The following is a 25,039-nucleotide window of genomic DNA, read 5'->3' on the forward strand; positions in this document are numbered from 1 at the left end:
TTTCCTTCTTCACCATTATGTGGAATAACACTGTAGTAGTCAGGGTGCTTCAGGGACATAGAACCAACAGCTGGCATGCTGGAGATCCAGGGAAGAGTCGATGTCACAGCTCAAGTCCAAAGGCAGTCTGCTGGCAGAATTCCCTTATTTGTGGGAAAGGTCAGACTTTTTTTTCTCTTGAGGCCTTCAACTGATTAGACAAGGCCCACCATGCAAGAGATGGTATTCTGCTTGACTAATTGAAATGTTAATCTCATGTGAAATACATTTTCACATCTAGAAGCATCTAGAATAATGACTGACCAAATATCTTGTATCATAGTCTGGCCAAGTTGACACAGAAAATTAACCATCACAAACCATCACAAAGAAGCTCTTTCTTGAAATGCTCTTCTTTCCTAGTTTACTTACTTCCAGTTCTCCTTCTAAACTTCTTGGACTCCTTTTTCAATATACCAAATAGGAAAGGCTGTTTTCTGAATGTAGACATTCCCTCCCCTTATATTAGTTGGTGTGAGTAACATTCCCTGATGTAACAACAACCTACTTCTTAACAGGACAAAAATGTATATCTCACATCACAATCTAGTGTGGGCTGGAGACTTCCCTAGTGGTCCAGTGGATGAGATTCCTTGCTCCTGTTTGTTTGCCAAGAAAGTCCTTACCACGGTACCACCCACACTGCACAGTAGTAAAATATTCTTGAAAAGATGAGAGGGCTAGTCCAGTGTATTTCAGAACAAGGTTCAAGCAACATTGATCATAAAGGAAAATCTAAAACCCATTTTCCTACTGGCCTCCATTTAAAATAATAAACAGGATTCCTGGAGGGGGGTGGGTGGGAATCAATCAACATTCTTGAGTGAGGACATGTCCAGAGAAGCATTATGTTACTCTATCACGTTACCATTCCATTGAGGATAAGGCCTTATCTATCAATTTCTGTTTATCATCTATCTATCATCTGAAAGTGAAAGTTGCTCAGTCGTGTCCAACTCTTTGCGACTCCATGGACTATACAGTCCATGGAATTCTCCAGGCCAGAATACTGGAATGGGTAGACTTTCCCTTCTCCAGGAAATCTTCCCAACCCAGGGATCGAACCCAGCTCTCCCGCATTGCAGGCGGATTCTTTACCAGCTGAGCTACCAGGGAAGCCCTATCGTCTATTATATCTATCATCTATCATCTCTCTATGCTACATGTGCTGTGCTAATTTGCTAATTCTTGTCTGACTCTTTTGTGACTCCATGGACTGTAACCCACCAGGATCCTTTGTCCATGGGATTCTCCAGGCAAGAATACTGGAGTGGGTTGCCATTCCTTTCTCCAGGGGATTTCTCAACCCAAGGATCAAACCTATGTCTCTTATGTCTCTTGCATTGGCAGGCGGGTTCTTTACCTATAGCGCCAGCTGGAAGTCCATCATCTATGTCTATCTGTTTATCTATCTTCTGTTTATCATCAATTGTATCTATCATCTATATTACCTGTCTCCAATTCTGTATCTATCTATTAATATCTATCTGATATTTATCTATCTATATCTAACTATACCCAATCTACACCATGCAATATTTGGGTATGTAATACATAATAGACATCTACCTAATGATTTTTATTTTTATTTTTTATTGAAGTATAGTTGACTTAAATATAATATTAGCTTCATGTGTATAACATACTGATATAGTATTTTTATCTGTCTATATTTTAGTAAGAGGAAGACATTCTTAAGTGAGATAGGAGACCTAGAAACTATAAAGGAAAAGATAAGGAAATTTCACTACAAAAAAATTTTAAGAACCTCCATAATGAAAGGTGAAAGACAGGAGAGCTTGGTAAAAACATCTGCAACACACAGAGGATTACGTCATTTATTTAAAGAGCTCCTGTACATTGTTAGAAAAAGGAGTGCACTGTAAATCAGCTATATTTCAACTTAAAAGAGGATGACTAACTCAAGAGAATGAACAAATAGTATGAATAAGCAAGTCACAGAAAAGGAAACTTTATTTTAAAATGAATAGCCGAAAACAATAAACACTCAAAGAGAGTATGAGAGCAAAATGTCAGTTTCACCCACCTGAGTGGCGAACATTCAAAAGGACGACTACAACCAGACTGATGGTCATGTGGGGATTGGGTTTTCTTAGAGACAGTGAGAGCTGCTGCTACCATCAGCCTGTATGTATTAACATTAAGATGACACATTCTCTTTTACCCTACAATGCCAATTTCAGAATATCTTATACCAATAAAGGATGAACAGTGAAGATAGTTTAAGTAATATTTGTCTACTTATAGGTCCATGATAAGCAATTCAAGAGAGACTAGCATCAGATCTTTTCCCAAAGAGATCCTATTTGGGAAAATAAGGGAAACACAGTGGATGGAGCTGATGTTTCTGGACTTAGGGAAGCCCTGAAAAAGCAGTCAGGATTCCTCTGCAACAGCTCTAGGCCGATTTTATCACTTATGATTTTATTATCTATTTTTTTATGATTGAATACACCCAAATTATAATTAGAGCCTGGAGGGTGATTCTTAATTATAGGCCATGGAATATTTACTGCTTTCATCCATTTCTAGCTTGTTCCACTTCCATCAGTGGTAGTTAAGCTGCTGGCACAGGGCTGGACCATGATGGTGGTGGTGGGGTGGGTGCATAACAAAGATACCACAGAACAGAGGAGAAATGGTGGGTAAAGCAGAAAGAGATGAACAGCTAAATGTAAAGTTTTTACTTTCTCCCTGCCCCCTCCCCAATGGTTCCCCCACTCCAAGAAAAAAATCAAGCCCCAAACCCCAAATCTGACCACCTAAGTCTGTAATAGGAGAAAAATGACTAAACAGCAGCGTCTGCCAAAAAAAGATCAATTCCATGAATCAGCCAAGTGACTCAGCAGCTGAATAAAAGCTTATCTTGAGTGTGGTCAGTGGTGACCACAGTGACCAGTGACCACAGTGGCCTGTGGTCAGCCCTCACCTGTATTGGCAGGCCCAGGGCTCAAAAGAGGTGAAGTGTAGAAGGCCAAATGGTTGGGGAAGAATTTGCAAACAATGACAGAGCAGGCAGTGACAAGCCTGGGAAATGCTGGGAGAAATGACAAGCAGCCTTCAAATAGCTGAAGGGCTACTAGCAGTGGGGAGATGGATTGGGTTTTCTCTGTGTGGCTCCAGATGACAGACCTGGGTCTGAGATTGTCCCTTGCAGGAGCCAGACTCTGACTTCAACAAGCTTTACAGACAACTAACTCTGTAGACAGTTTTCTAGATGATTTCGTGCATGGAGGTAGTGAGCTCTCAGTTATTGGGGGCATCCAAACAGAGGCCAGGATGACCACCTGATGGGAATGTGGCAGTGGTGGTGGTAGTCGGGGGCAGTTGAGAATCAAGTAGTGGAAACTTAAAAAAAAAAAGGTATAAGGGGACTTCCCTGGAGGTCTGGTGGTTAAGACTGCCTTCCAATGCAGGGGGTAGAGGTTCGATCCCTGGTTGGGGACCTGAGATCCCAAATGACTTTTGGCCAAAATGCAAAACATAAAACAAAAGCAACATGGTAACACATTCAATAAAAAAAACCTTTAAAATAAATATAAAAAGAGTATAAATGAATGCATCTACAAAACAGAAACTGAAATACAGATGTAGAAAACAAACTTATGGTTGCTAAGAGGTAAGGGGAGGAGAGGGATCAAAACTGGGAGATTGGGATTGACATATACACAGTACTACATATCAACTAGGTAACTAATAAGGACCTACTGTATAGCACAAGGAACTCTATTCAATAGTCTGTAATGACCTATATGGGTAAAGAATGTAAAAAGAGTGTATATATGAATATGTATAACTGATTCACTTTGCTATATGCCTGAAACTGACACAACATTGTAAATCAACTACATACCAATAAAAGTTAAAAAGAAAGAATCAACTATTGGGTGAGGGCTGTACCAATTGGTCTCCGTGATCTATTTAGACTATTTAAAATCTAGTGATGCATTACAGTGCACTTTTTTCCTTTAAGTTTAATTTTCTGAGCCTTGTGTGCCTAGTGGCAAGCTGGAGTCATCAAGTAATTGCTCCCAGAGGACCACAGTTGAGGCTGTGAATCATGTTAATTTCTCCCAGTCCCTTCTTCTCCTCCCTTCCCCCACTTCAGCTGACTAAAGCAGATCTCCTTGTCTTGTCCTCCAAATTCTGATTTTTTTAAAAATATAATTATTACAGATTTGTGCCTACTGTACCGGATGCTGGGGAGTCACAGAACAGAAAAGTTACAAGGAGCAAGCTCAAAGAGAATCCATCTGGCCTGGGGGCATTGATAGGATGCTAAAGAGGTGGCAGTTTCCATAGAAAATGTAGCTGTTACTGATAATTAGACCTTTTCAGGAACATAAAGTGAAGCCTCAGAAGAGAAATACTGTTGCAAATTCTGGCTGGATTTTTTTTTTTTTTTCTTCCTTCTGGGCTGATTATCTTCTCACACTTGGCATTGCTCCTGGTGAGGTTGAAGGGGACCTCAGAGTCCTCATTGTCCAGAAGGAAGAAACTGAGAACTGAGGAGCCGGGATGGGGCGTGGGGGTTAAAATCTTTGGGCTGGCCAAGGTCACCCAGATCCTCAGGATGGAGCTGAGAGCTCCATCAGAATTCTATGCATCCCCCCCCCCCACATACACTTTCTCCCTGTTTTTCACATGTCTAGAAGCTCCCTCTGTGCTCCTTCCTGAAAAGGGTGGGGTCCTAGTTGCCCCGGACCTTGGGCAAGCAGGGACTGAGTCTGAAGCTGTATGTTGAAAGCTGTGAGCAGGAAAACTCAGCCCCTTGCTGTAGGACTCTCCTCTGAGCCCCTCATCTTGCTGGTTTTCAGTTGGCAAGTGAACCAAACTGTCCACACCTGCCCTGCACACCCATCTTCCCCCAGCCAGGGCGAGAATCACCCTCAAGCCCCTAGACCTTTCTCTTAGGGCTCAAACATCCTGGATCAGAGTGCCTGACTCTTTCTTCCCCAGGAAGTATTAATAGCTATGCCTGTGGGGCTTCTGGGTTGGTCCCCTCCCTGCCAAGGTGGGGCATAAGGGCTCCCACCCCTCAGCCCCATCAAAGCCCCCTGCCACAGGGAGTCTATTGGCAAGCTTCCTCCTGCCAGCAGAGGGAACTTGAGGCCGGTGGAGATCAGTGAGAGCCTTTGCAAATAGGATCAGCAGCATAATTTGTGAGGCCCCGTGCACAAAGAAAACGCAGGGCCCCTTGTTCAAAAACGATTGAGAATTTCAAAACTTGGACAGTAGCTCATCAAACAACGCATGGGGCAGCAGGGTCCCATGTTCATGAAGCCCACTCGGTTTGGCTGGGTCTCAAGTGGATGGGGACAACACTTACTTAAGGTCCAGGAATCAAAGAGCCAGGGAGGCCGTATGATTTCCCAAACGGATGCTCTGTTCATTCCTAAGAACCTGCTTCTGTTCCCTGCAGCCTAGCAGGTCTGCCATGGGATCACCAGGTCACTGTAGTGGTTTGGGAAGCGGTCATTTCGTATTTTCTGTGTTCCTTCTCTATCACAACATCCCTCTCCATTACACCCCCGTTATTTCTGATGCTTTTAAATGGAGCCGGAGGAGTGGCGCAAGTGAAAAACTAACGTTCAATCGGGCAGCGGAATTGTGAGTTTTGATTTGGGAGTAGGCACCAGCCTGCGGCGTGGAACATCCCTCCGTTTCTGCGGAGCGGGGCGCTTGCCGTGCACGTTAATTCAGGCTCTTCCCTCCTGGGGGAGACGTGCCCCAGCTCTGAGCCCCAAGGGTGCGATCCTGCACCCCAGCGTCTGTCTCCGCTGGAGCCTTTCGCGGTGCCAAAGCGCCCCCCTGCGCCCCCCGCCGAGTGCTGCACCGGACACCCCCCACCCCCAACTGCCCGCCCCCCGCATCTCCGCAACCCCTCCCGCGCAGGCTTCCAGAAAGCTCCCGGTGCTTTCTACGGCATTCTTTGGGCGTGAGTCATGCAGGTTTGCAGCCAGCCCCAAAGTGGGTGTATACGCAGCGGAGCGCTATAAATACGGGCGCCTCACGGTGCTGTGCACGCGGCGTGGCCAGGAGGAGAGCGCGGGCAGCGGTGACCGGTGAGACGTCCCCACCCTTCCAGTTCCCTGCGAAGAGCCCCGCCGCCGGGACGATGAACGAAGGGGTGGGGGTGGAGGCGGCCGCCAGGCTAGGAGAGGATGATCGCTGGTAGTTACAGGGCTGTCAGAGGGGGCGCTTTGGGTGGAGTCGGGAGATCAGAGAAGGCAGGTGACCGGAACCCCATCGCCTGCGAGCCTGGCGGGGTCCGAAAATCGCTGGGGTCGGCGCACAGGCAAGGACTCGGGAGCCCTTTTGTTCATGAACTCCAATCACAGTTCTGTGGGGTAAATAGGATTGGTGTAGTGAACCTTCCTTTTGTAAAGATGGGGAAATTGACATTTAGAGGACTGCCGCAGACGCTGGAGGCCAGGCTATTGAGTGGCAGAGCTGGCCTGCGCTGAGAGCCTTCCTGCAGCATTTTCCTTGGAAAGGCGCTGATATCTCCAGGGGTGGCAGTCAGCTTGAGCGCGTGAGTCATCTTGTTTGCTCCCGAATTCTCTAGTTCTCTGGCTAGTATGTTTATAAGTATGATATTTTGATTAAAGTATATGTTGCGTAAGTGCTTAGTCGCCCAATCGTGTCCGACTCTCTGTTACCCCATGGACTGTAGCCTGCCAGGCTCCTCTGTCCATGGAATTCTCCAGGCAAGAATACTGGAGTGGGTTGCTATTTCCTCCTTCAGGGGATCTTCCCAACTCAGGGATGGAACCCGCATCTCTTGAGTCTCCTGCATTGGCAGGCAGATTCTTCACCACTGAGCCGCCTGGAAAACTCTGCTTCCTAATGCACCAGAATACATCAGAGAAACGTCACACAATCTCCATCAGGTTTCAGACATTTGATTAAAACTGTCACATTTTATAGGTGAAAATCTGGAAGGATAAACAGAAAGAAAAATCTCCAAGGATAAACAGAAAATAGGTATCAGAATTGGGATTAGAACCCAAGTCTTGACCTTCCAGAATTTCTGAGCTTACTGAAAAAAAGAAGCTGATTATTACTATTTAAGAGTGAGGTTAAGAATTTAAGAGTAAGTACAAATTCTATAAAAGGATGCTCTTGAGAGTGTTCATTATAATAATAGTCAGAAATTAAACACTATTTAAATGCTTAGCCATGTGGAATGGCAAAATAAGGTACACCAGAAAAAGGACTTTTACACAGACATGAAAGTATGCTTTTAGAGTGTATTTGAACATAGTGGATGTAAAGGACCCAATTGTATGCAAATGCATAGAAAAGAGGAATGATGATACCACAGTGCTAATGTTGCCTCGAAGGGTGTGAATTACAGGTGAATTGTTTTGTTTTTCATTTTGGTTGAGTTTATTATATTTAGGGAGGGAGTAGGAGAGGAGCTTGGGCTTTGAACCCTGCAGCTTTCTCTGCCTGACCGTGTCCTCCCCATGGCTTCCTCTGGGGAAAGGAGGGCCTTTGACTGGCTTGTTTAATCAGAGCAGTTGGCAACCAGGTACCCTGGTCCAAAGATGGGAGGGGAGGGGAGTTAGTGCAAAGGGAGGGTAATTTGGCTGCACAGTCTCTGTTCTCTCGTACTGTCCTTGGGCTAGTATCGGTATCACCTGCAAGCTTTTTAGCATAGCAGTCTTGGAATCAGAATCTGGTGTGATAACAAGACTCCTGGCTAATTCCCAGGTACTTTTAAGGAGCCGACTGCTTCATTAAGGCAAAGCTCGCAGCAGGGAAGGACCGCGGGTGGCCTCTGTGTGCCTGCTTCAGTTCCTCTGTCCCTATCTCTACATGCCACCTCCTCCCACTTCCCTGAAAGATATCATGCCAGTGCCCACAATTGGTCCTTCGTCTATTTTTGAAGGAGTCGGAATTTCCTGTGATGATGTAAGACCCTTGTGTTTACAGAACAAATTCAAATCTCTGAGGTCTGTATTAGGTCCATTTTACAGATGAAAAGCTGAGGCTCAGATTTCAGTGACTTGGTGTCAAGGAAAGAACACTGGACTGGGGGGTTGGGAGGGCTAGGTTCTCATCCTGGGGTTGCCGCCTGCTTGTAGGCCTTGGGGAGCCCCACCATGTTTCTGGGTTCCGCCTCCCCTTTGAGGTGGAAGACTGAATGGGAGACAGGCCTCTGTCCCAGCTCTCAGCTCCGTGGCTCCCATGGTCTCCAGGCTCCTGATGGTAGATCCTGTACTGACCCCTGGGTTTCTGGACTCCTCATGCAGTGCTCTTGCCTTTGACTTCCCTGACTTCCCTGCATCTCTTTTCCTTAGGACTACCCAATGCCCTGTCTTCCTGTCCCAGCCTATTTCAAAGGCTGATATATGGATTTCTCAAAAGCCTTCACTTATGGAGGGGTGCTCTGCTGGAGGGGTGTTTCTTGCTGGCTTTGTCTCTCTGGCATGACAAAGCCTCTGTCCCTGCTTGAGGCGTTTCAGGCCTCAGTGAGCAGCTGGGGCAGCGCCTGGCAGACCTGAAATAGCGCCCTGGCTCAGCTTCCCACCCACCATCTCTGGGGAGGTCAGTGACCGGCTCTTCTCTCCCACGCTGTTCAGGGTCCACAGCCCAGCTGCCTTACTAATCGCATCTCAGGAGAGAGTTACCTTATTCATGTTCTCCCAGGGTCTCAGCCTGCGGAGCTGAGAGCAGCTTTGGGGTGTGCATCGTTCCAGGAAGGGGAGAGCCCCTTCCCATTCTTGTTAGGGGAAGTCGGTGAGTTCAGATGAGCAGCTGTGGGGAGGGGTGTGGGGGGAGGGATGCAGGGGGAGGGGTTTCTGTTTTGCAACAACTTCAGCTCTGGGGAAAGGATCCATTGTGTAAGACCAGCTGGTCCAGGGTTCAGGCACCAGTGTGGTGGGAGGACCTTGGCAGATGCCCTGCAGTGGGTTTAGAGAGACCAGCTAAGTGAAAGGGACCTGGCGGAGCAGAGAGGTGCTCCTCCCAGCAGGACTTCTTCTGGGGAGGCTCCTTGCCCCCCCGGGTCCCCCTCCCCAATCCTTTGGCTTTACCCCTCCCTCTCTACACTCCCTGGAGACCACTGTCCTCGCCTTGCTCTACTCACATCCACGCCTCCCGCCTCAAGTCTCACGCTGGGGATGACAAATGGATTTATTTCCCTGAGCCAACCCAGAAGGTCTGAGGCTGTCAGTGCCTCAGGCCCTCAAAACAGCCTCAGACCCTCGAAAAGCACTTTCAGGAGGAGTCGAGGCGTGGTTGGGGACAGTGCTGTGATTGATTGGTGATGCCTGCTGTGGGCAGGCTTGGTGATGTCGACAGCATGGCGCTGGCTGTGCTCTGGGCTGCAGTCCCCACTTTAGGGGGACGGGATAGGCCGGATGAGTGACCCAAGAGAGGTGTATTCAGAGTTGAGTTTGATGTGAGCAGGTGTCGTCGGATAGATGTCCTCTCTGGATGCAGACAGTTTCTGTGCCTTTTGGGGGCACAGTCAGCTATGATGAGAAGAGAAGGAGGAGGGGGAGGAGAAGGAAGAGGGGGTGGAACAGGGGGAGGAAGGAGAGGACGAGGAGCAGGAGGAGGGTAGCTTGGACCTGAGTCTAGTGGTTCCGACTCCAGATCCTTGTTTCTTCTGTATGAGGCTGCTTTCCTGGGGTTCTTCCTGGTACCCACTGCCTCCCACTTTCTTTTGAAGGTGCCCATTGGCAAGACTGATCCTTTCTTGTCCAGTCCCTGGGATAAAAAGGCGGTGATATGAGCTGAGGGCATAGCAGAGGGCCAGGCCTCAGCAGGGCTCCGGGAAAGCGGGCGGCAGGCTGGGCCGGAGACCAGCGGGCTGTCTAGCTGTTGCCATGACAGTCCCCTGTTCTCTACAAACAGAGGCGTGCTGGGATTCCAGAAGTGGAGAAGGAGGCAAGATGAAGACTCTACTGCTGTTGGTGGGGCTGCTGCTCAGCTGGGAGAGTGGCCGGGCAATCTCTGACAAAGAGCTCCAGGGTAAGTGACCAGGCCCCCAGGGGTCATAGACTGTTTCTGCCCTGTGCATCGGATCTGGTTTGCTCTGCTCAGGCCCCTCTCTGTGCCCTCTGTTGCCAGCCCAGTCTCTTTTTGGTCAAATTGGCTTCAAGGCACTTTCAGGTGGACCCCAAGCCCTTTCTGACTGCTGCGTCTCCTTCAGCTGTTCCCTTCCCAGTCCTCTTGGCCCAGCGCCCACACCACCTCCATGATGCTCCTTGAAGCCTGGACCACTGGGGCCTCTGTGGACTTCCCCTTTGAGTTTCCATAAAGCTTACTACCTGTATCTGCCACCTTGCCACCTAGAAAACCAATGCTCTGGATTCAGGAAAGAGGAAATATCATTTATTAGGAGGACTTGTCATCCTTCAAAGCCTGGCTTTTGCTTCCCTTCTTCTGCTAGGTCTTTCCTGACACCTGTCTTCCCTCTACTTCACTCTCGTCCTGCAAGCTGACCAACTCTCTGGGGTAGTAGTTAGAAACCCAAATGTTGAAATCAGAGGTGGGTGGGAGTCTGTCTCTGCCCTCCCCAGCTGTTATAACCCTGGGTGAGTATCTTGACCTCACTATGATTCTTCATCCTCATTTGTGCAGTGGGGTGAAGGCGGTGTTGAGAGTCTTAAATAAAATGCACGTGAAGCATCCAGCGTGGTGCTTGCCCAAGATAAGCACCAGAGAAGCATGAGCTGTTACTTTCAGCACTTCAGTGACATCATCTCATTGTATTTGTCACACGATATGGTGTCTGATCACAGTCTCACCTCCATGTCCCTGTCACCTCATACCATTTGTCGGAACAAAGATGAAATTCAGATGTTTGCTTAAACTGCATTCCAGAAGAGGTTGTATCCAAGAGGATACTATTTTATATTTTGATGCTTAAACAATTGCACTTCCAGGATTTATTTTTTCCTTGAAAATTTTCTTCTGCAGCTGGTTAGGCTGCTCCTCCAGCGCAACAGGAGCACACTGGGTTATTCCTCCTTTGGGATGTGTCTGCTCCAGTGTTTGCATTTCTGAGCAGCTGGGTGTAATTGATTCTCAGGCCCTGGGTCTTCAGTGTGCCCTGGAGATGGAACCTGGAATGGAACCTGGGTCAAGGTGAAGCTGGGACCTTGAAGGCTACCTGCAAGGGGGACCCCAGCCTTGGCAGCCCCTAAACCCCCTGGCCTTTCTGACCCTTTAAACTGGTTCCAGGGTTGTATTCCCAGCACCATCCCTTCCTCTCACATCATCCAACTGCCTGCCCTTTTCCTGCAGAAATGTCCACTGAGGGGAGTAAGTACGTGAATAAAGAAATTAAAAATGCTCTCAAGGAGGTGAAACAGATAAAGACCCAAATAGAACAAACCAATGAAGAGCGCAAATTACTGCTCAGCTCCCTAGAGGAAGCCAAGAAGAAGAAAGAGGTAAGGAAGAGCCTAGCTGCCCCCACCTTGATCCTCTGTGCTGTAGGGAGGGCATGGGGAAGCCCTGCCAGGTTGCCATGGTGACCCTCTGTCTTGCCTTCCCAGCTGTGTCAGCTGATACCCAGGGCTGTGGTTAACAAATAGGGAAAGTTTATTTGCTTTTGAAAGCTTCAAGGGGTGATATTTTGGATCTGGTTTCGTTTTAAGCCTGGCCTAGGGCCTGCTGCCCAGATTCATTTCAATAGATTTTTCTAAACTCCGATTGTGTGCAAGCTCCAAGGTTGGCTTTGAGTAGGGTCTGTCATTGTCACAGGTTAGGAGGTGGATGTCACTCTACCTTCAGGAAGCTTATCTAGTGTGAGTAATACCTTTGGGGTACAGCAGGCACACACTATTGCCCACATCTGAGTTCTGGACTACTTTGTAAAGAGACATCTAGGTCCAATGGTGAACAAACAAAACTAAACTACTGTCGTTCAATAAACAGCTGATTTACGCTGTGCTAAGTCACTTCAGTTGTGTCCAACTCTTTGAAACTCCATGTGCTGTAGCCCGCCAGGCTCCTCAGTTCATGGGATTCTCCAGGCAAGAATGCTGGAGTGGGTTGCCATTTCCTCCTCCAGGGGAATCTTTCTGATCCAGGGATCGAACCTGCTTCTCTTAAATGTCTCCTGCATTGGCAGGTGGGTTCTTTACAACTAGTGCCACGTGGGAAGCCCAGCTTATTTAAAAAATAAATAGTCTCCTTGAAGGTATCCTCAAATTCTACTCATATTGCTACCCTAACCCTAATAACAGAGATGCTGAAATGGGGCCTATGGTCCCTAATGCATGGAGTGAAATCATTATAAAGACTCAGAGAAGTTCTGCAGTGAAGAAACATATGTGACTTCATTCAACCCAAGTGCTTTCCAAATCCAATTGACCTGGGGATCCATTTATTTTTTTCCTGATAACTTGTAGCACAATTGCATGGAAGCCACTTACAGAAATGTTGGCCTGGGTGCAGCTCTTTCTTTGAAACTTAATGCCCTTTCTTGACATGAGTAGAAATTCCCAGCATGCTATGAGAAGCCTCCTAGAGTCCACGGAGAAGTGGCAAGTCTTTTTCTTCAATATTTGTGCTACTCACTGGAATTTGATAGTTGACAATCTATGATAAAGCACATCATGTTTGGAAAAAGACTCCATGAATATGGGAACGGGAAAGAAAGGAATTGCCTGTGAATTGGCCTAGTAGGAGGCATGGTGGCCTTCACCATCTGGGAGCAAGAGGCAGTGGACATGGACCAGGGGGACAGGGAACATGAAGTAGGGGAAGATCTCTCATAGCTCCTCCTGGTCAAACATTCCTAGTGTGGCTTCATTTGGGGGTATGGATGGTCTACTTAATGCTTTGAAGAGTAATTTATCATTTATAAATGATACACTCATTTATCAAGATTTTAATATAGAAAAGCAGAAGAGGAAAAGTTTTTCCATAATCCTTTTACCTTAGGACAATTCCTTAGGTATCTAAGGATACCTGCATTTGATCTATTTCTTACTACTATTTCTCTATACTTTTTGGACAGTGGCTATACTCAAATTCACGAATTTTTTAATGTGAGAAATGCTTATTGTAATATTTAACACTTATTATAAACATCCTTGGTAATTCTATCCTGTCTCCATTTGTAGGTACAACAATTTGCTTAACTGGTCCGCTAGTTTTGAGCATCTGAGTTGATGCCAGTATTTTTTTTTTGCCATTCATGAATATTGTAACAAATATCTTCAGGCATATGAACTTCTCCTTTATTGCAGGAAATCCTTGGGATAGATTCTTGCAGATTTACTGGGTCAAATGTCATGGTCATGTTAGAGAGTTTTGGTAGTAGATGTGACTTTGATTTTGGAAGCTTACCTGTTACCATGGTATGCCAGGGGCCTTGGTTGCCATAGAAAAATTAGATTCAGGGAAGCTTTGGAAGATGACATTTAAATTCCTGAAGTTGAGAGTAGAAAGTGGGGTATTTAGTGAGAGGGGGGAAGTCTTGGGGTAAAGACTGTAGGTGCAGCATCAGAGAAAGAAGTCCAGATGAGCTCTAGGGGCCAGAAAGGACTAAGGAGCAGGATGAAGATGGGAGGATGTTTAAAACCAGATGAAAAGGGACATCCAGGTGGCAAATGTGGGTTCTTGCGAGCCAGAGCAGGGGTGGAAACAAACACCCCATGTGCCCAGGTTGGGCAGAGGTGGGAGGGCCCGGGCCCACCCATGCCTAACTCGGGCAGGGGAAGCCTGTGGTTTCTGTGGCTAAGCCAGCCTGTGTCATCCCCTAGGACGCCCTGAATGACACCAGGGATTCTGAAAACAAGCTGAAGGCATCCCAGGGGGTGTGCAATGAGACCATGACGGCCCTCTGGGAGGAGTGTAAGCCCTGCCTGAAACAGACCTGCATGAAGTTCTACGCACGTGTGTGCAGAAGCGGCTCGGGACTGGTTGGCCACCAGGTGATGAGGGCCCTGCTCCTTCAGCACAGCAGGGCTTGGGGCGGGGAGTGAGGAGAACTGAATATGTTTTTTTGATTCTGCACCGAGTTCCAAGTGTGGGGGGCTTTCCCCACCAAGGGGTTCTCCCACACCAGCTGGGTGCCCTGCAGTTCAACTCAAGTTGGACCCCATCTACCCGGAGACAGCGTCAGACCCCACAAGTTCAGGGCTCAGTCCCACAAGACTGCCCCATCACGCCCACCCCCGACTTCAACAGCCAGTCAGAAGTCCAGGTGGTTACCTGTGCTTCTGACTGCCTGGCTGTAGATTAGAGGGTTCCGTGACTGCTTCCTTTTGTTGCTGTTGATTAGCTAAGTCGTGTCTGACTCTTTGCAACCCCATGGACTGTAGCCTGACAGGCTCCTCTGTCCATGGGATTTCCCAGGCAAAAATACTGGAGTGAGTTGCCATTTCCTTCTCCCAGGCATCTCCTTGACCCAGGCATTGAACCCGAGTCTCCTACATTACAGGTGGATTGCCCCCTTAAGTTCAATTAATTTGCTTGAGAAGCTCACAGAACCCGGAAAAACATTTTACATAGTAGATAGTCAATTTGTTATAGAAGGATATAACTTGGGGGATTTCCCCAGTGGTCCAGTGGTTAAGTATTTACCTTGCAGTGCAGGGGACATGAGTTCGAACCCTGGTTGGGGAACTAGGATCCCACATGCCACGGGGTAAATTTCACGTAGGTAAAATCATTTTTAAAAAAGCCACCAATGGGCGACCAGCCCATTGATCACCCTTTAAAAAATAATAAAAATAAAAGGATATGAGTCAGAAACAGCAAGATGGAAGAGATGCCCAGAGCTTGGGATGGGGAGCAGTGGGGAGTCTTCATGTCCTCTCCAAGTGCAACAGTCTCTTGCGTCTCCTTGGCGCACGTGTCTATCAACCCAGAAGCTTTACAAGCCCGTCCTTTTGGATTTGATAGAGGCTTCATTACACCAGCATGATTGATTAAATCATTGGCCATTGGTCATTGATTCAATCTCCAGCCCCTCTCCCCTTTGTGGAAATCAGGAGCTGGGGCCAAAAGCACTAGCCCTTTAATCATGTAGTTCACTCCGACAGTCAGCCCTCATCCTTAGTTGCTTTCCAAAAGTCACCTCCCTAACATAACAAGAGACACCTTAATTGCTCTTATCACAGGAAATTCCAAGACCTTTAGGACCTTCTTCCTGACAGGAGCCAGACCGTACATATTTCTTATGATAAATTACAGTATCACAGCTTCATTTCACATGCCAGTTGCAATTAATTAATTCTGGCTGCATTGGGGCCTAGAGTGTGGTGATTGATTGGTAATGTCTGCTATGAGTGCAGTAATGTGGGAATGTGAAAAACACCTGTGCCAGTTGTTTGCCATCTTAAAAAACTCTCATCCAGCTATTGTCAGCTGCGTTAATTAACAAATGGCTCCATGGTAGGGCAGAGCCCTGTGTCCTCTTTAGCAAAAGGAATTAAGAATACATATTATTTTTTTACATTGAAACAGCTTATTTTTTATTTTTTTATATTTGCACAGATTTTTGCTTTTATGTTTTTTCATTTTTAATAATTTGATACATTTAGAAGACCATATAAAACATTTTTGTAAGCCATGGAACATAGTAAACAAATATCTAAAAACCAGCATCCAACTTAAGAAATAGAAGATAACCACTGCCATTTTTCCCCAGGTGTGCCCCATTCTTCTATGCCACTTCCACTCACCCTCAAGTTGTCCACTGTCCTTCTTTTTATTTTTCACTTTTTAAAAAAAATTTATTTAATTGGAGGCTAATTACTTTACAATATTGTAGTGGTTTTTGCCATACATTCACATGAATCAGCCATGGATGTACATGTGTTCCCATTCCAGAACCCCCCTCCCACCTCCCTCCCCATCCCATCCCTCTGGGTCATCCCAGTGCACCAGCCCTGAGCGCCCTGTCTCATGCATTGAACCTGGACTGGCGATCTGTGTCACATATGATAATGTACATGTTTCAATGCTAGGAATTAAGAATTTTTAGTATGTTAACATTGATCTACCCTCCCCTGCAGGCCTTGCTCAATTAGGAATCATGAATTTTGCCCTTCCCCAGAGTCCTATTGGTTGGTGCTTGGCTGATTGGGGAGGGGGGGGAGTCAAAGAGGACAGAAGATTAGTCTCACCTGACAGGTCTTGTGACTTTCTTGGCCTCACAGGTCTTCTTATTCATCCCCGCTGGGGTCAGTAGAATGGAAGGGGGCTGGCCTGGACATTTCAGAGATGGGGAGCTATTCCCAGCCGGGCCTTCTGCCCCCTGCTGTGACTCTGAGATGTCCCAGGTGCAGCCGGGATGGGCCTGGCCCGTCTTGACAAGGGGGAGGCATCCCTGACTATCCCCTATCTACTGTCACAGCTCGAGGAGTTCCTAAACCAGAGCTCCCCCTTCTACTTCTGGATCAATGGTGACCGCATCGATTCCCTGATGGAGAACGACCGGCAGCAGAGCCACGTGATGGACGTCATGGAGGACAGCTTCACTCGGGCGTCCAGCATCATGGACGAGCTCTTCCAGGACCGGTTCTTCCCCCGGAGGCCCCAGGACACTCAGTACTACTCCCCCTTCACCTCGTTCCCGAGGGGGTCACGCTTCTTCAATCCCAAGTCCCGCTTCGCCCGGAATGTGATGCCTTTCCCCTTTTTGGCACCCCTCAACTTCCACGATGTGTTTCAGCCCTTCTACGACATGATCCACCAGGCCCAGCAGGCCATGGACGCCCACCTGCATAGGTTTCCCTACCAGTTCCCCATGGCGGAATTCCCAGGAGGTGAGAAGGAGGGGGATGAAAACTCAGTTCTTTGAGATGCTTAATCCAGTCAAACAGGCTGTGATGCTGAAGAAATGTATGAATAGCTAAGGAGCTCAGGAAGTGTGGAGGCAGGGAGCCTTAGATGCTCAGGTCTGTGCCCAGGACTTGGCCTGTATCATCTGAATCCTCTAAAGAGCAACCTGGGGAGGGGGCTGCCATCCCTGTTTGACAGGGGGTGTAGGAACATGCCCAAAGGTCCAAAGTTTCACGGACATCCCTGTTGGCTCAGCGGTAAAGAATCCGCCTGTAATGCAGGAGATGTGGGTTTGATCCCTGGTTCGGGAAATCTCCTGGGCTGGTCAAATCTAGCCCTACAGGACTTGTAACTCTGGTATTTTTTTTAGTTTCCAGGCTCCTTCTAACAACTGGTGGGCATGACACTATTTCCTCTAGCATTGGGATCCCCAGCCTCTGGGATTTAATGCCTGTTGATCTGAGGTAGAGCTGGTGTAATAATGATAGACATAAAGAGCACAATAAATGTAATGCTCTTGAATCATCCTGAAACCACCCCCCACCCACCTCCTCCCTGGTCCATGGAAAAATTGTCTTCCACAAAACTGATCCCTTGAACCAAAAAGGTTACGGACCACCACTCTTGAGGACTAGACCCCTTTGTCTTGGGAACTCAGGTGCTTTATGTGGATGCCATGCATATATTGGTAATGAATTATATAATCAGCTCACTGTACAGTTAAGAAAGCTGTTTGTGGCTATAACCTTAGGGTCTGGTAGAGAATGGGCACACAGCGAGTATCTTTTGAATGAATGAACTCTAACATGGACATGAAAAGCTGAAACTTTTAGAAGTGATTTCTTTCATTAAACCAACGGACACTTGTTGGCCAATCCCATCGCCTAAACGCTACAGTTGGACCAGCACTGGGTTTTGGCTTGTAATGGATTGGAAATACAGGAGGGTACTGACTAAACAGGTTTCCCTGGTGGCTCAGTGTTGAAGAACTCATCTGCCAATGCAGGAGACGTGGGTTCGACCCCTGAGTTGGAAAGATTCCTTGGAAAAAGAAATGGCAACATGCTCCAGTATTCTTGCCTGGAGAAGCCCATGGACTGAGGACTCTGGCAGGCTACAGTCCATGGGGTCGCAGGAGAGTCTGACACAACTTAGTGGCTAGACAACAAATTGACCTGAACAAGCATTTCCTGCATATCCATAAGGTTGGGGGGGGGTGCCCTGTATTATAAGGAGGTTCCAAAGTAAATCTTATTCCTGCCTTCAAGGAGCTTGCTGCCTGGCCAGGGGGAGAGAAACAAGCCAAGACAGAATGCAGAGTGAAACGGGTTATGATACCAAAGAGAAGTGTGCACAGCTTAGGGAACGTGGAGATGGGAGAAGTGTCAGCAGGTGGAGGTGGTGGAGGTTCCTGGGGCCCGGGAACCACCTCCTGGTCCCACTGCAGGGAGTCCCACTGCTGGTCCGAGCCTGTGTCTGTCTGCAGGCCGACAGCCAGATGCCAACCTGCTCTGCCCGCAGAATCATCTCCAAGGGCTTGACGGTGGTGTGGAAGGGCTCAGAGAGATGGGGGCAGCCCATGTTGCTCTGTGTGACTTTTCCTCGTGTGTTCCCAGAAACCAACGACCGCACTGTGTGTAAGGAGATCCGCCACAACTCCACGGGATGCTTGTGGATGAAGGACCAGTGCGAGAAGTGCCAGGAGATCCTGGAAGTCGGTGAGTCAGGGACCCCCTGGTCTCCTGTGTCTTCAGGTCCCCAGCACCTCACTGGGGTTGCCTTTAGGGGGTCAGGTGGATGGGAGTTTAATGACAGCTCTGCTGCCTTCCAGCTGTGGCTCTTGGTGGCGGGGGTGGGGTGGGGGTGGGGGTTATGCTTTGCTTGGCTCTGCCTGGATCCCCATCTGGGGTTGAGGGTTAAGATGCAGAGTTATCCCTGAGGTCAGGAGACAGAATACTTATCACATCAGCTCACGGTTAACAGGCTGACTGTGGGAGGGATGGCTGTGCTTTCTAAAAAGCTGTCATCCTATGACTTCCTCCAGTCAGTCTGTTCCCAGGGGCCAAACCTAGTATTCATCTTCGTTTTTGGCTGCAGACAATGAAAATTTAGACAGTATGTTGTTGTTGTTCTGTTGTTGTTTTGTTGCTAAGTCACGCCTGACTCTTTGCAACCCATGGACTGTAGCCCGCCAGGCTCCTCTGTCCATGGGATTTCCAAGGCAAGAATACTGGAGTGGGTTGCCATTTCCTACTCTAAGGAATCTTCCTGACCCAGGATTGAACTCAAGTCTCCTGCATGGGCAGGCAGATTCTTTACCACTGAGCCATCGAGAAAGCCCTTCGACAGTATGGACTGGGTTAAACAAACTCTTGCCGTGTGTTTGTCACTAAACACCCTTCTTCTAAACACTTTACAAACATTTACTCTTCTCCCTAGAATAACTGGGGTGGCTACTTATCTTACAGAGTAGAAGACTGAGTCAGAGAAGGTTTGGTGACCTGCCCAAGATTACTGGATGCCCTTCTGGGGGGTGTTTGGGAGGTGCTCCCCACCAGTGCTGCTTTGTTCTCTGCCCTGAACATATGGTCTCTCCTCGGAGTACCTTTGCTTTCTGGCCACCTTCCCTGTGGTTGGTTGGTCCCTGAGTTAAAGGAAATAGCTCCCTTCCGCTGCTGCTCTCTGTTTTATCACGGGGACTGAATTCTTCCTACTTGGAGGTTAACAGCTATAAAAGCAGTGGCACACTTCCTGGCTCACAAAAGTCTATGCTTGGAAGGAAGGAGTTAATTATTTCCCTGTACTGAGTGGATCGATCCTGTGGCTTTGCTCTTACTTAATTCTTTCGGGTGCCTGGGCAGCCCTTCAGTGTCTAGTTAAATATTCCGAGTCTCAGTGCTGTGATTTTAGAAGGCACTGCGAAAGTACAAGTGCTATACAAGGCTGATCTATGAAGGAGTGAGAGGAGTCCACAAACCCGCCTCTTGGGTTTAGCCCATAAAATATCATAGTTAGAAAACCATAAATCACATACTACCTCACGGTGAGGAAGTCACCTTAGGGCCAGAAGAAGAGACCTACAGATGCCCAAGCTCAGATTGGTGCCCGTGGTACTGATCTTAACCGTCACTGATCACAACTTCCTGAAACGCTGGTTTTCTTTTCTACATTGAGCAAGACTTATGACCTCTTATCTAAGGTGCTTGCAACCGTTAGAGCATGTGCGTGCTGCCTGGGACCTCCAGACTGGACTTTTGCAATCTCCATTCTCCTGGCATTTTGGACCAGGTCATTCTTTTTTTTTTTTTTTTAATGATAGGCTTCATCATTTTTTAAGTAACTATTAAAAAATGTTTTTATCTGGCTGCATTGGGTCTTAGTTATGGCATGCAGGATCTTCCCTGTGTCATGCATCACAGTGGGTGGGCTCGGTAGTTGCGGCATGCAACGTGGGATTCTAGTCCCCCGACCAGGGATCAACCCCGTGACCCCTGCATTGCAAGGCAGATTCTCAACCACTGGACCACTGGGGAAGTCCCTGGACCAGATCACTCTTTGTGATGGGGGCTGCCCTGTGCACTGTAAGGTGTTTAGCAGCATCTCTGGCCTCTAGCCCCTGGATGCCAGTAACCTCCCACCGCCCCCCCACCCCCACCCCCCACCCTGCCAGTTGTGACAACCAAAAGTGTTTTCAGACCTTGTCAAATATCCCTGGGGACAGCACCACCCCAGGTGAGAGCCACTGCCCTAGGCTGCATCCTGGTTCTCAGTGACTGTCCGTATTTTCAATAATTCCCTGGCACAGAGGGTTTAGTCATTGTACGTATTTCTCAACCCAGCTTATTGTTCATAATCCTATGTCTTGCCCCACCTGACGTTTTATTTTAATTTAATAGAAATGATTACAACCAGCATGATGAAGCATGCAAAGAACTCCTCCTTTTCCCTGACTTGCTTGAGTTTCATGTGCTCTTTTGGGGATGTTTTTCAACAATTAAGGGAGAGAAAAACAGAGAGTGTTTAAAGAGGGAGTGTTGTTTCTAGCTCTAGTCTATCTGACCATCTGCAGTGGGTAGCGGAGAAGGCAATGGCATCCCACTCCAGTACTCTTGCCTGGAAAATCCCATGGATGGAGGAGCCTGGTAGGCTGCAGTCCATGGGGTCGCTAAGAGTCAGACACGACTGAGCAACTTCACTCACTTTTCACTTTCATGCACTGGAGAAGGAAATGGCAGCCCACTCCAGTGTTCTTGCCTGGAGAATCCCAGGGATGGCGGAGCCTGGTGGGCTGCCATCTATGGGGTCGCACAGAGTCGGACACGACTGAGGTGACTTAGCAGCAGCAGCAGTGGGTAGGGGTGGGGGCGGGGACCAAAAGCAATGAACTTCCCTACTCTCTGGCGAGATTGGCAGCCAGCCACGGTGGGCAGGTGTGCAAACCTGGACCCACAGCCCTCAGTTCCTGTGTGCTCGTGGTCTGAGGATACTGGCTAGCTCTTCTGCTACCTAGGTTCTTGGGGCCAGAATTTCCAGCTCTACATAGGCTAGCTTGGAGAACTTTCCAGAGCCATAGACTGAGTAGCAAGAGCTCAAGTTTAGGAGTTAAAGCTCTGGATTCACCATCCTGACCTCCCAAATTGTTCATCCTATGACTTTAGGCAAATGATTTAGCTCTGTGGTCCTCAGTTTCATTGCTGGATGTCAGAATACATCAGACTATTAGCGATCACTGCTATCCAGAGTGCTTGATAATGCCTGAGCATAGGCATAGCGGTACCAGACAAATAGTAGCTACAGATAACGTCCAGCATTTCTGGAAATGATTCCTGAGGGGACAGGGCAGTGAGAGGATCTCCTGGTCTAAGCACACGGAGCCCCGAGGCCGTGCTTCTTGAGGTGTGGGACAATGCCTCTCCTTGCCCATCTCCAGGGAGACAGAGTCTTGCACCCAAAGAGAAATCAGTGATGTCACCAAGACAGTTTACTTCAGCTGACACCACCTCTGAGGGCAAGACTTTCTCGATGCAGATAGCATGTGCTGATTCACACTCAGGGCAAGCTCTCTGCTTTGTCTTGGGCTGACCACAAACGCTTGGTGGAAAGATGGCTTTCTGAGTAGCTCTGGCTCAGGTCCCGGCTGCATGACCTGGTTGCCATTTGTCTTCATCCCTGTTGAGCTCTCCCTTCACATTTCTGTCATCTGTCTGTGTTCTTTGCATCTCTGGGCAGACTGTTCGGCCAGCAACCCGACTCAGATGCTGCTGCGCCAGCAGCTGAACTCGTCCCTGCAGCTGGCGGAAAAGTTCAGCAGGCTGTACGACCAGCTGCTCCAGTCCTACCAGCAGAAGATGCTCAACACGTCGGCCCTGCTCAAGCAGCTGAACGAGCAGTTCACCTGGGTGTCCCAGCTGGCCAACCTCACGCAGAACGACGACCAGTACTATCTGCAGGTCTCCACGGTGAGTCCATGCTGGCTGCACACGGCCGCTGCACTCACAGTGTGGTCTGGAGGTCGTGTGGTCCTCCCCTGGGGATGAAACGGGATCAAGATGTTCACGGGGGGCATGTCTGCTTTCGATGGAGCACTTGTCGTACCACAGGAAGCGAACCCTCAGGCACAGCAGTGCATGGAGGCCTCATCGCCCAGTGAGGTGGAGTGTCACAATCTCATTTTATGGGTGAGGAAAGGGCGAGGTTCAACAGCTTACCCAGCATCTCCCACCTGAGGGGTGATCACCCGGGCGTTTGATCCTGTCTGCCCAGCTGCAGAGCTCTTGCTCTTTCTGGAGAGCTGCCCTGTCCCACGTAGGCAGGCCTCATGAACTGGCCCATTGTTCTCCTCCAGTGATAAGAAGCTTCTCTCTAGTACCAGGAAACATTTCTTTTTCTCTCCCTGATGGCTTTTCTACCACCACCTGGCCAATGGCTGCCCAAAGGAAGCAGGTGGCTCGAAACCGCCCGGCAGCTTGAAACCATATTTTGTTTGGTGGACTCCCCCTGGACTGGTCCTTCGTGGAAGGCGTTTACCCCCCACAGACTAGTGTCTCTGGGTTAGGGCATTTCTGTTCCCCGAGTTGTATAGAACGTGGAAGTTAGTGAAAAGCAAAGGGGTCCATGGATCTGAATGAAGCCTGACTTTAGTTGCCAGCTGAGTCTGTGTTGACTGTCATCCCCGCCCCCTCGTGACCTTTTTTTCTCCTTCCAGGTGGATTCCCATGGCTCTGACCCCAGCATCCCATCTGGCCTCACCAAGGTGGTTGTGAAGCTCTTCAGCTCCTTCCCCATCACCGTGACGGTCCCTCAGGAAGTCTCCAGTCCTAACTTTATGGAGAACGTGGCGGGGAAAGCACTGCAGCAATACCGCCAGAAGAGCCTGTGAGTGTGCGGCCCCTGCCCCACCGCGGTCCGCCTGGGGCCAACAGCATCCTGGGGGTCCAAAAAAGTGGGGGCAGAGGACCCAGCCTGGGCATCACTGGAGCTATAGCCGGAGCCCAGGCAGGAAGTCGGGAAGCTACTAGGAAGTTTTTTCTTTCTTTGGAAGGTGTTCTGTCTGGGTTGGTGAGAATCAAAGTGTTGGTTGCTGCTTCTCAGTGATTATCAGTCCTCACCTTCTGCTCCCCTGCTTCTTTTTCAGGGAGGAGTGAGGCATGAAAGTTGCTTTTGCAAGTATGGGAGTCTCTGCACCCACTTGCCCCTGAGGTGAGCTTCAGGCCCCTTTAGAGAGCTCTGCACGTCGCCAGATGACCCGGCCCTGGCTACAAGGTCCTCCTGACCCCACCAGCCTCTCCTTCCTCTGAACTCCTCTGAAACGCACTAATGCCTGCGTTTGCTGATCACGGGAAGAACTTGCTCGCATGCCACTAACTCAATAAACCGCCTTGTAATCTGAATGCTCTGCTGTGTCCTCTTCTTTTTTTTGACTGCGCCCTGAGACACGTGGGATCTTGGTTCACTGTTGTTTAGTCGCTCAGCCTCTATTGGTCTCTATTATAGAACCTGGTAGCCTACCGGGTTCTTCTGTCCATGGAATTCTCCAGGCAAGAATACTGGAGTGAGTTACCATTCTCTTCTCCAGGGGATCTGCCTGACCCAGGGATCAAACCCACATCTCCTGCATTGGCTGGCAGATTCTTTACTGCTGAGCCCCGGAGAAGCCCCTTTTAGTTCACTAATGAGGAATCAGACCCACGCTCCCTGCATAGGAAGTGTAGAGTCTGGATCACTGGACCACCAGGGAAATCCTTGTGTGTCCTCCTTATGCTGGTTGTTTTGTTTGTTTGTTTTAACCCCCAGATGTCTTCATTTGGATATGGAAAAAAACCCAGAAAAACCAATGCCTAAGATGGTATAGTCATATAATTGAGAATAAAAGGAGTGGGGTGATGAAGTTGGCCCAGTTAAGGATTTCCTGCTTTTAGGAAGAGATGTGCCCAGCAGCCAACTAAAACATGTTTCTGAAAAATGAACCTTTTCCATTTTATTATAAAGCAGATGTGTACTCTGATTGAGGTTAGAGTGATCTCCTGAAGGAATACATTGAAAATTAGGGTGCAGTGGGGTAAAAATAAGGCATACCAGTTATTTTAATACATAATTGGTATTTTCCTTCTGGAAAATGTACTCCCCCCCAAAAAGCAAAATGAGGTTATTTTCTTTTAGTTGTGAGAGCTTAGAATCCCTGTGAAACCTTCTTGACTGTGGCATTGTTTGGTTACTGTCTGTTCTATACAACCTTTATATACTTCCATCGACCTTAAGAATTTCTCGTCTACCTGGATTTTTCTTGATAACTATTCACCCCTCGGGGTTTCTCACGTGTCTCAGTGATAGAGAATCCACCACCAATGCAGCAGGCGCGGGTTCGATCACTGGGTCAGGAAGATCCCCTGAAGCAGGAAATGGTAATCCACTCCAGTATTCTTGCCTGGAGAATCCCATTGACAGAGGAGCCTGGCGGGCAACAGCCCATGGGGTGGTAAAAGAATCCCATCCAACTTAGCAGCTAAACATTTCACCCCTCATTCGGAAATAGAGCTGGCCTGCAGTACCCTCAGATTGCCAGAAGGTGGCACTGACTAACAGACGTCTCTCCACATTAAGAAGCCTTTCCATTTATGAATCTAAAGAATCCTGTTCATCAAATATACATCAAAGGGAAATAAAAAACCATCTGGATGCACCCCAGATCTGTAACAAAATCTACATGTAAATTAAA

General features: G+C 48.2%; 1 protein-coding gene and 1 long non-coding RNA gene across 8 annotated transcripts; one reads left to right on the plus strand and one right to left on the minus strand.

Annotated features, from left to right (window-relative positions):
• Window positions 1–6,084: 6,084 nt before the first annotated feature.
• CLU (clusterin) lies at window positions 6,085–23,714 on the plus strand. Of its 7 annotated transcripts, none has more exons than XM_081497303.1 (10): window positions 6,085–6,358; window positions 6,470–6,595; window positions 9,931–10,047; window positions 11,326–11,474; window positions 13,797–13,967; window positions 16,397–16,808; window positions 18,441–18,542; window positions 22,054–22,283; window positions 23,030–23,199; window positions 23,459–23,714. In XM_081497303.1, the coding sequence occupies exons 3-10, from the start codon at window positions 9,969–9,971 to the stop codon at window positions 23,466–23,468; spliced, it is 1,323 nt and encodes a 440-aa protein (XP_081353429.1). In that variant the 5' UTR covers window positions 6,085–6,358; window positions 6,470–6,595; window positions 9,931–9,968; the 3' UTR covers window positions 23,469–23,714. The 7 variants fall into 7 exon arrangements, 6 of the variants coding, with proteins under 6 accessions (XP_081353429.1, XP_081353418.1, XP_081353407.1 ...); XM_081497292.1 differs by having other exon boundaries at window positions 6,085–6,234; XM_081497281.1 differs by having other exon boundaries at window positions 6,085–6,125.
• On the minus strand, window positions 6,205–12,264 carry LOC145509176 (uncharacterized). Its single transcript, XR_014055902.1, has 2 exons — window positions 10,300–12,264; window positions 6,205–8,892 (listed from the first exon to the last, which is right to left on the minus strand). It is a non-coding gene; the product is annotated as an uncharacterized LOC145509176 (long non-coding RNA).
• Window positions 23,715–25,039: the final 1,325 nt, after the last annotated feature.

The sequence above is a fragment of the Giraffa tippelskirchi genome, chromosome 1 (genome assembly GCF_054371585.1).
Source record: "Giraffa tippelskirchi isolate mGirTip1 chromosome 1, T2T-mGirTip1v1.2.pri, whole genome shotgun sequence".
Classification (NCBI taxonomy): Eukaryota; Metazoa; Chordata; class Mammalia; order Artiodactyla; family Giraffidae; genus Giraffa; species Giraffa tippelskirchi.

Bases quoted from the DNA above. Each gene is read 5' to 3' on its own strand.
- CLU (XM_081497261.1), top strand. The intron at 13,968-16,396 runs GTGATGAGGGCC...CTACTGTCACAG, and splicing joins CGGGACTGGTTGGCCACCAG to CTCGAGGAGTTCCTAAACCA. The intron at 22,284-23,029 runs GTGAGTCCATGC...TTCTCCTTCCAG, and splicing joins ACTATCTGCAGGTCTCCACG to GTGGATTCCCATGGCTCTGA.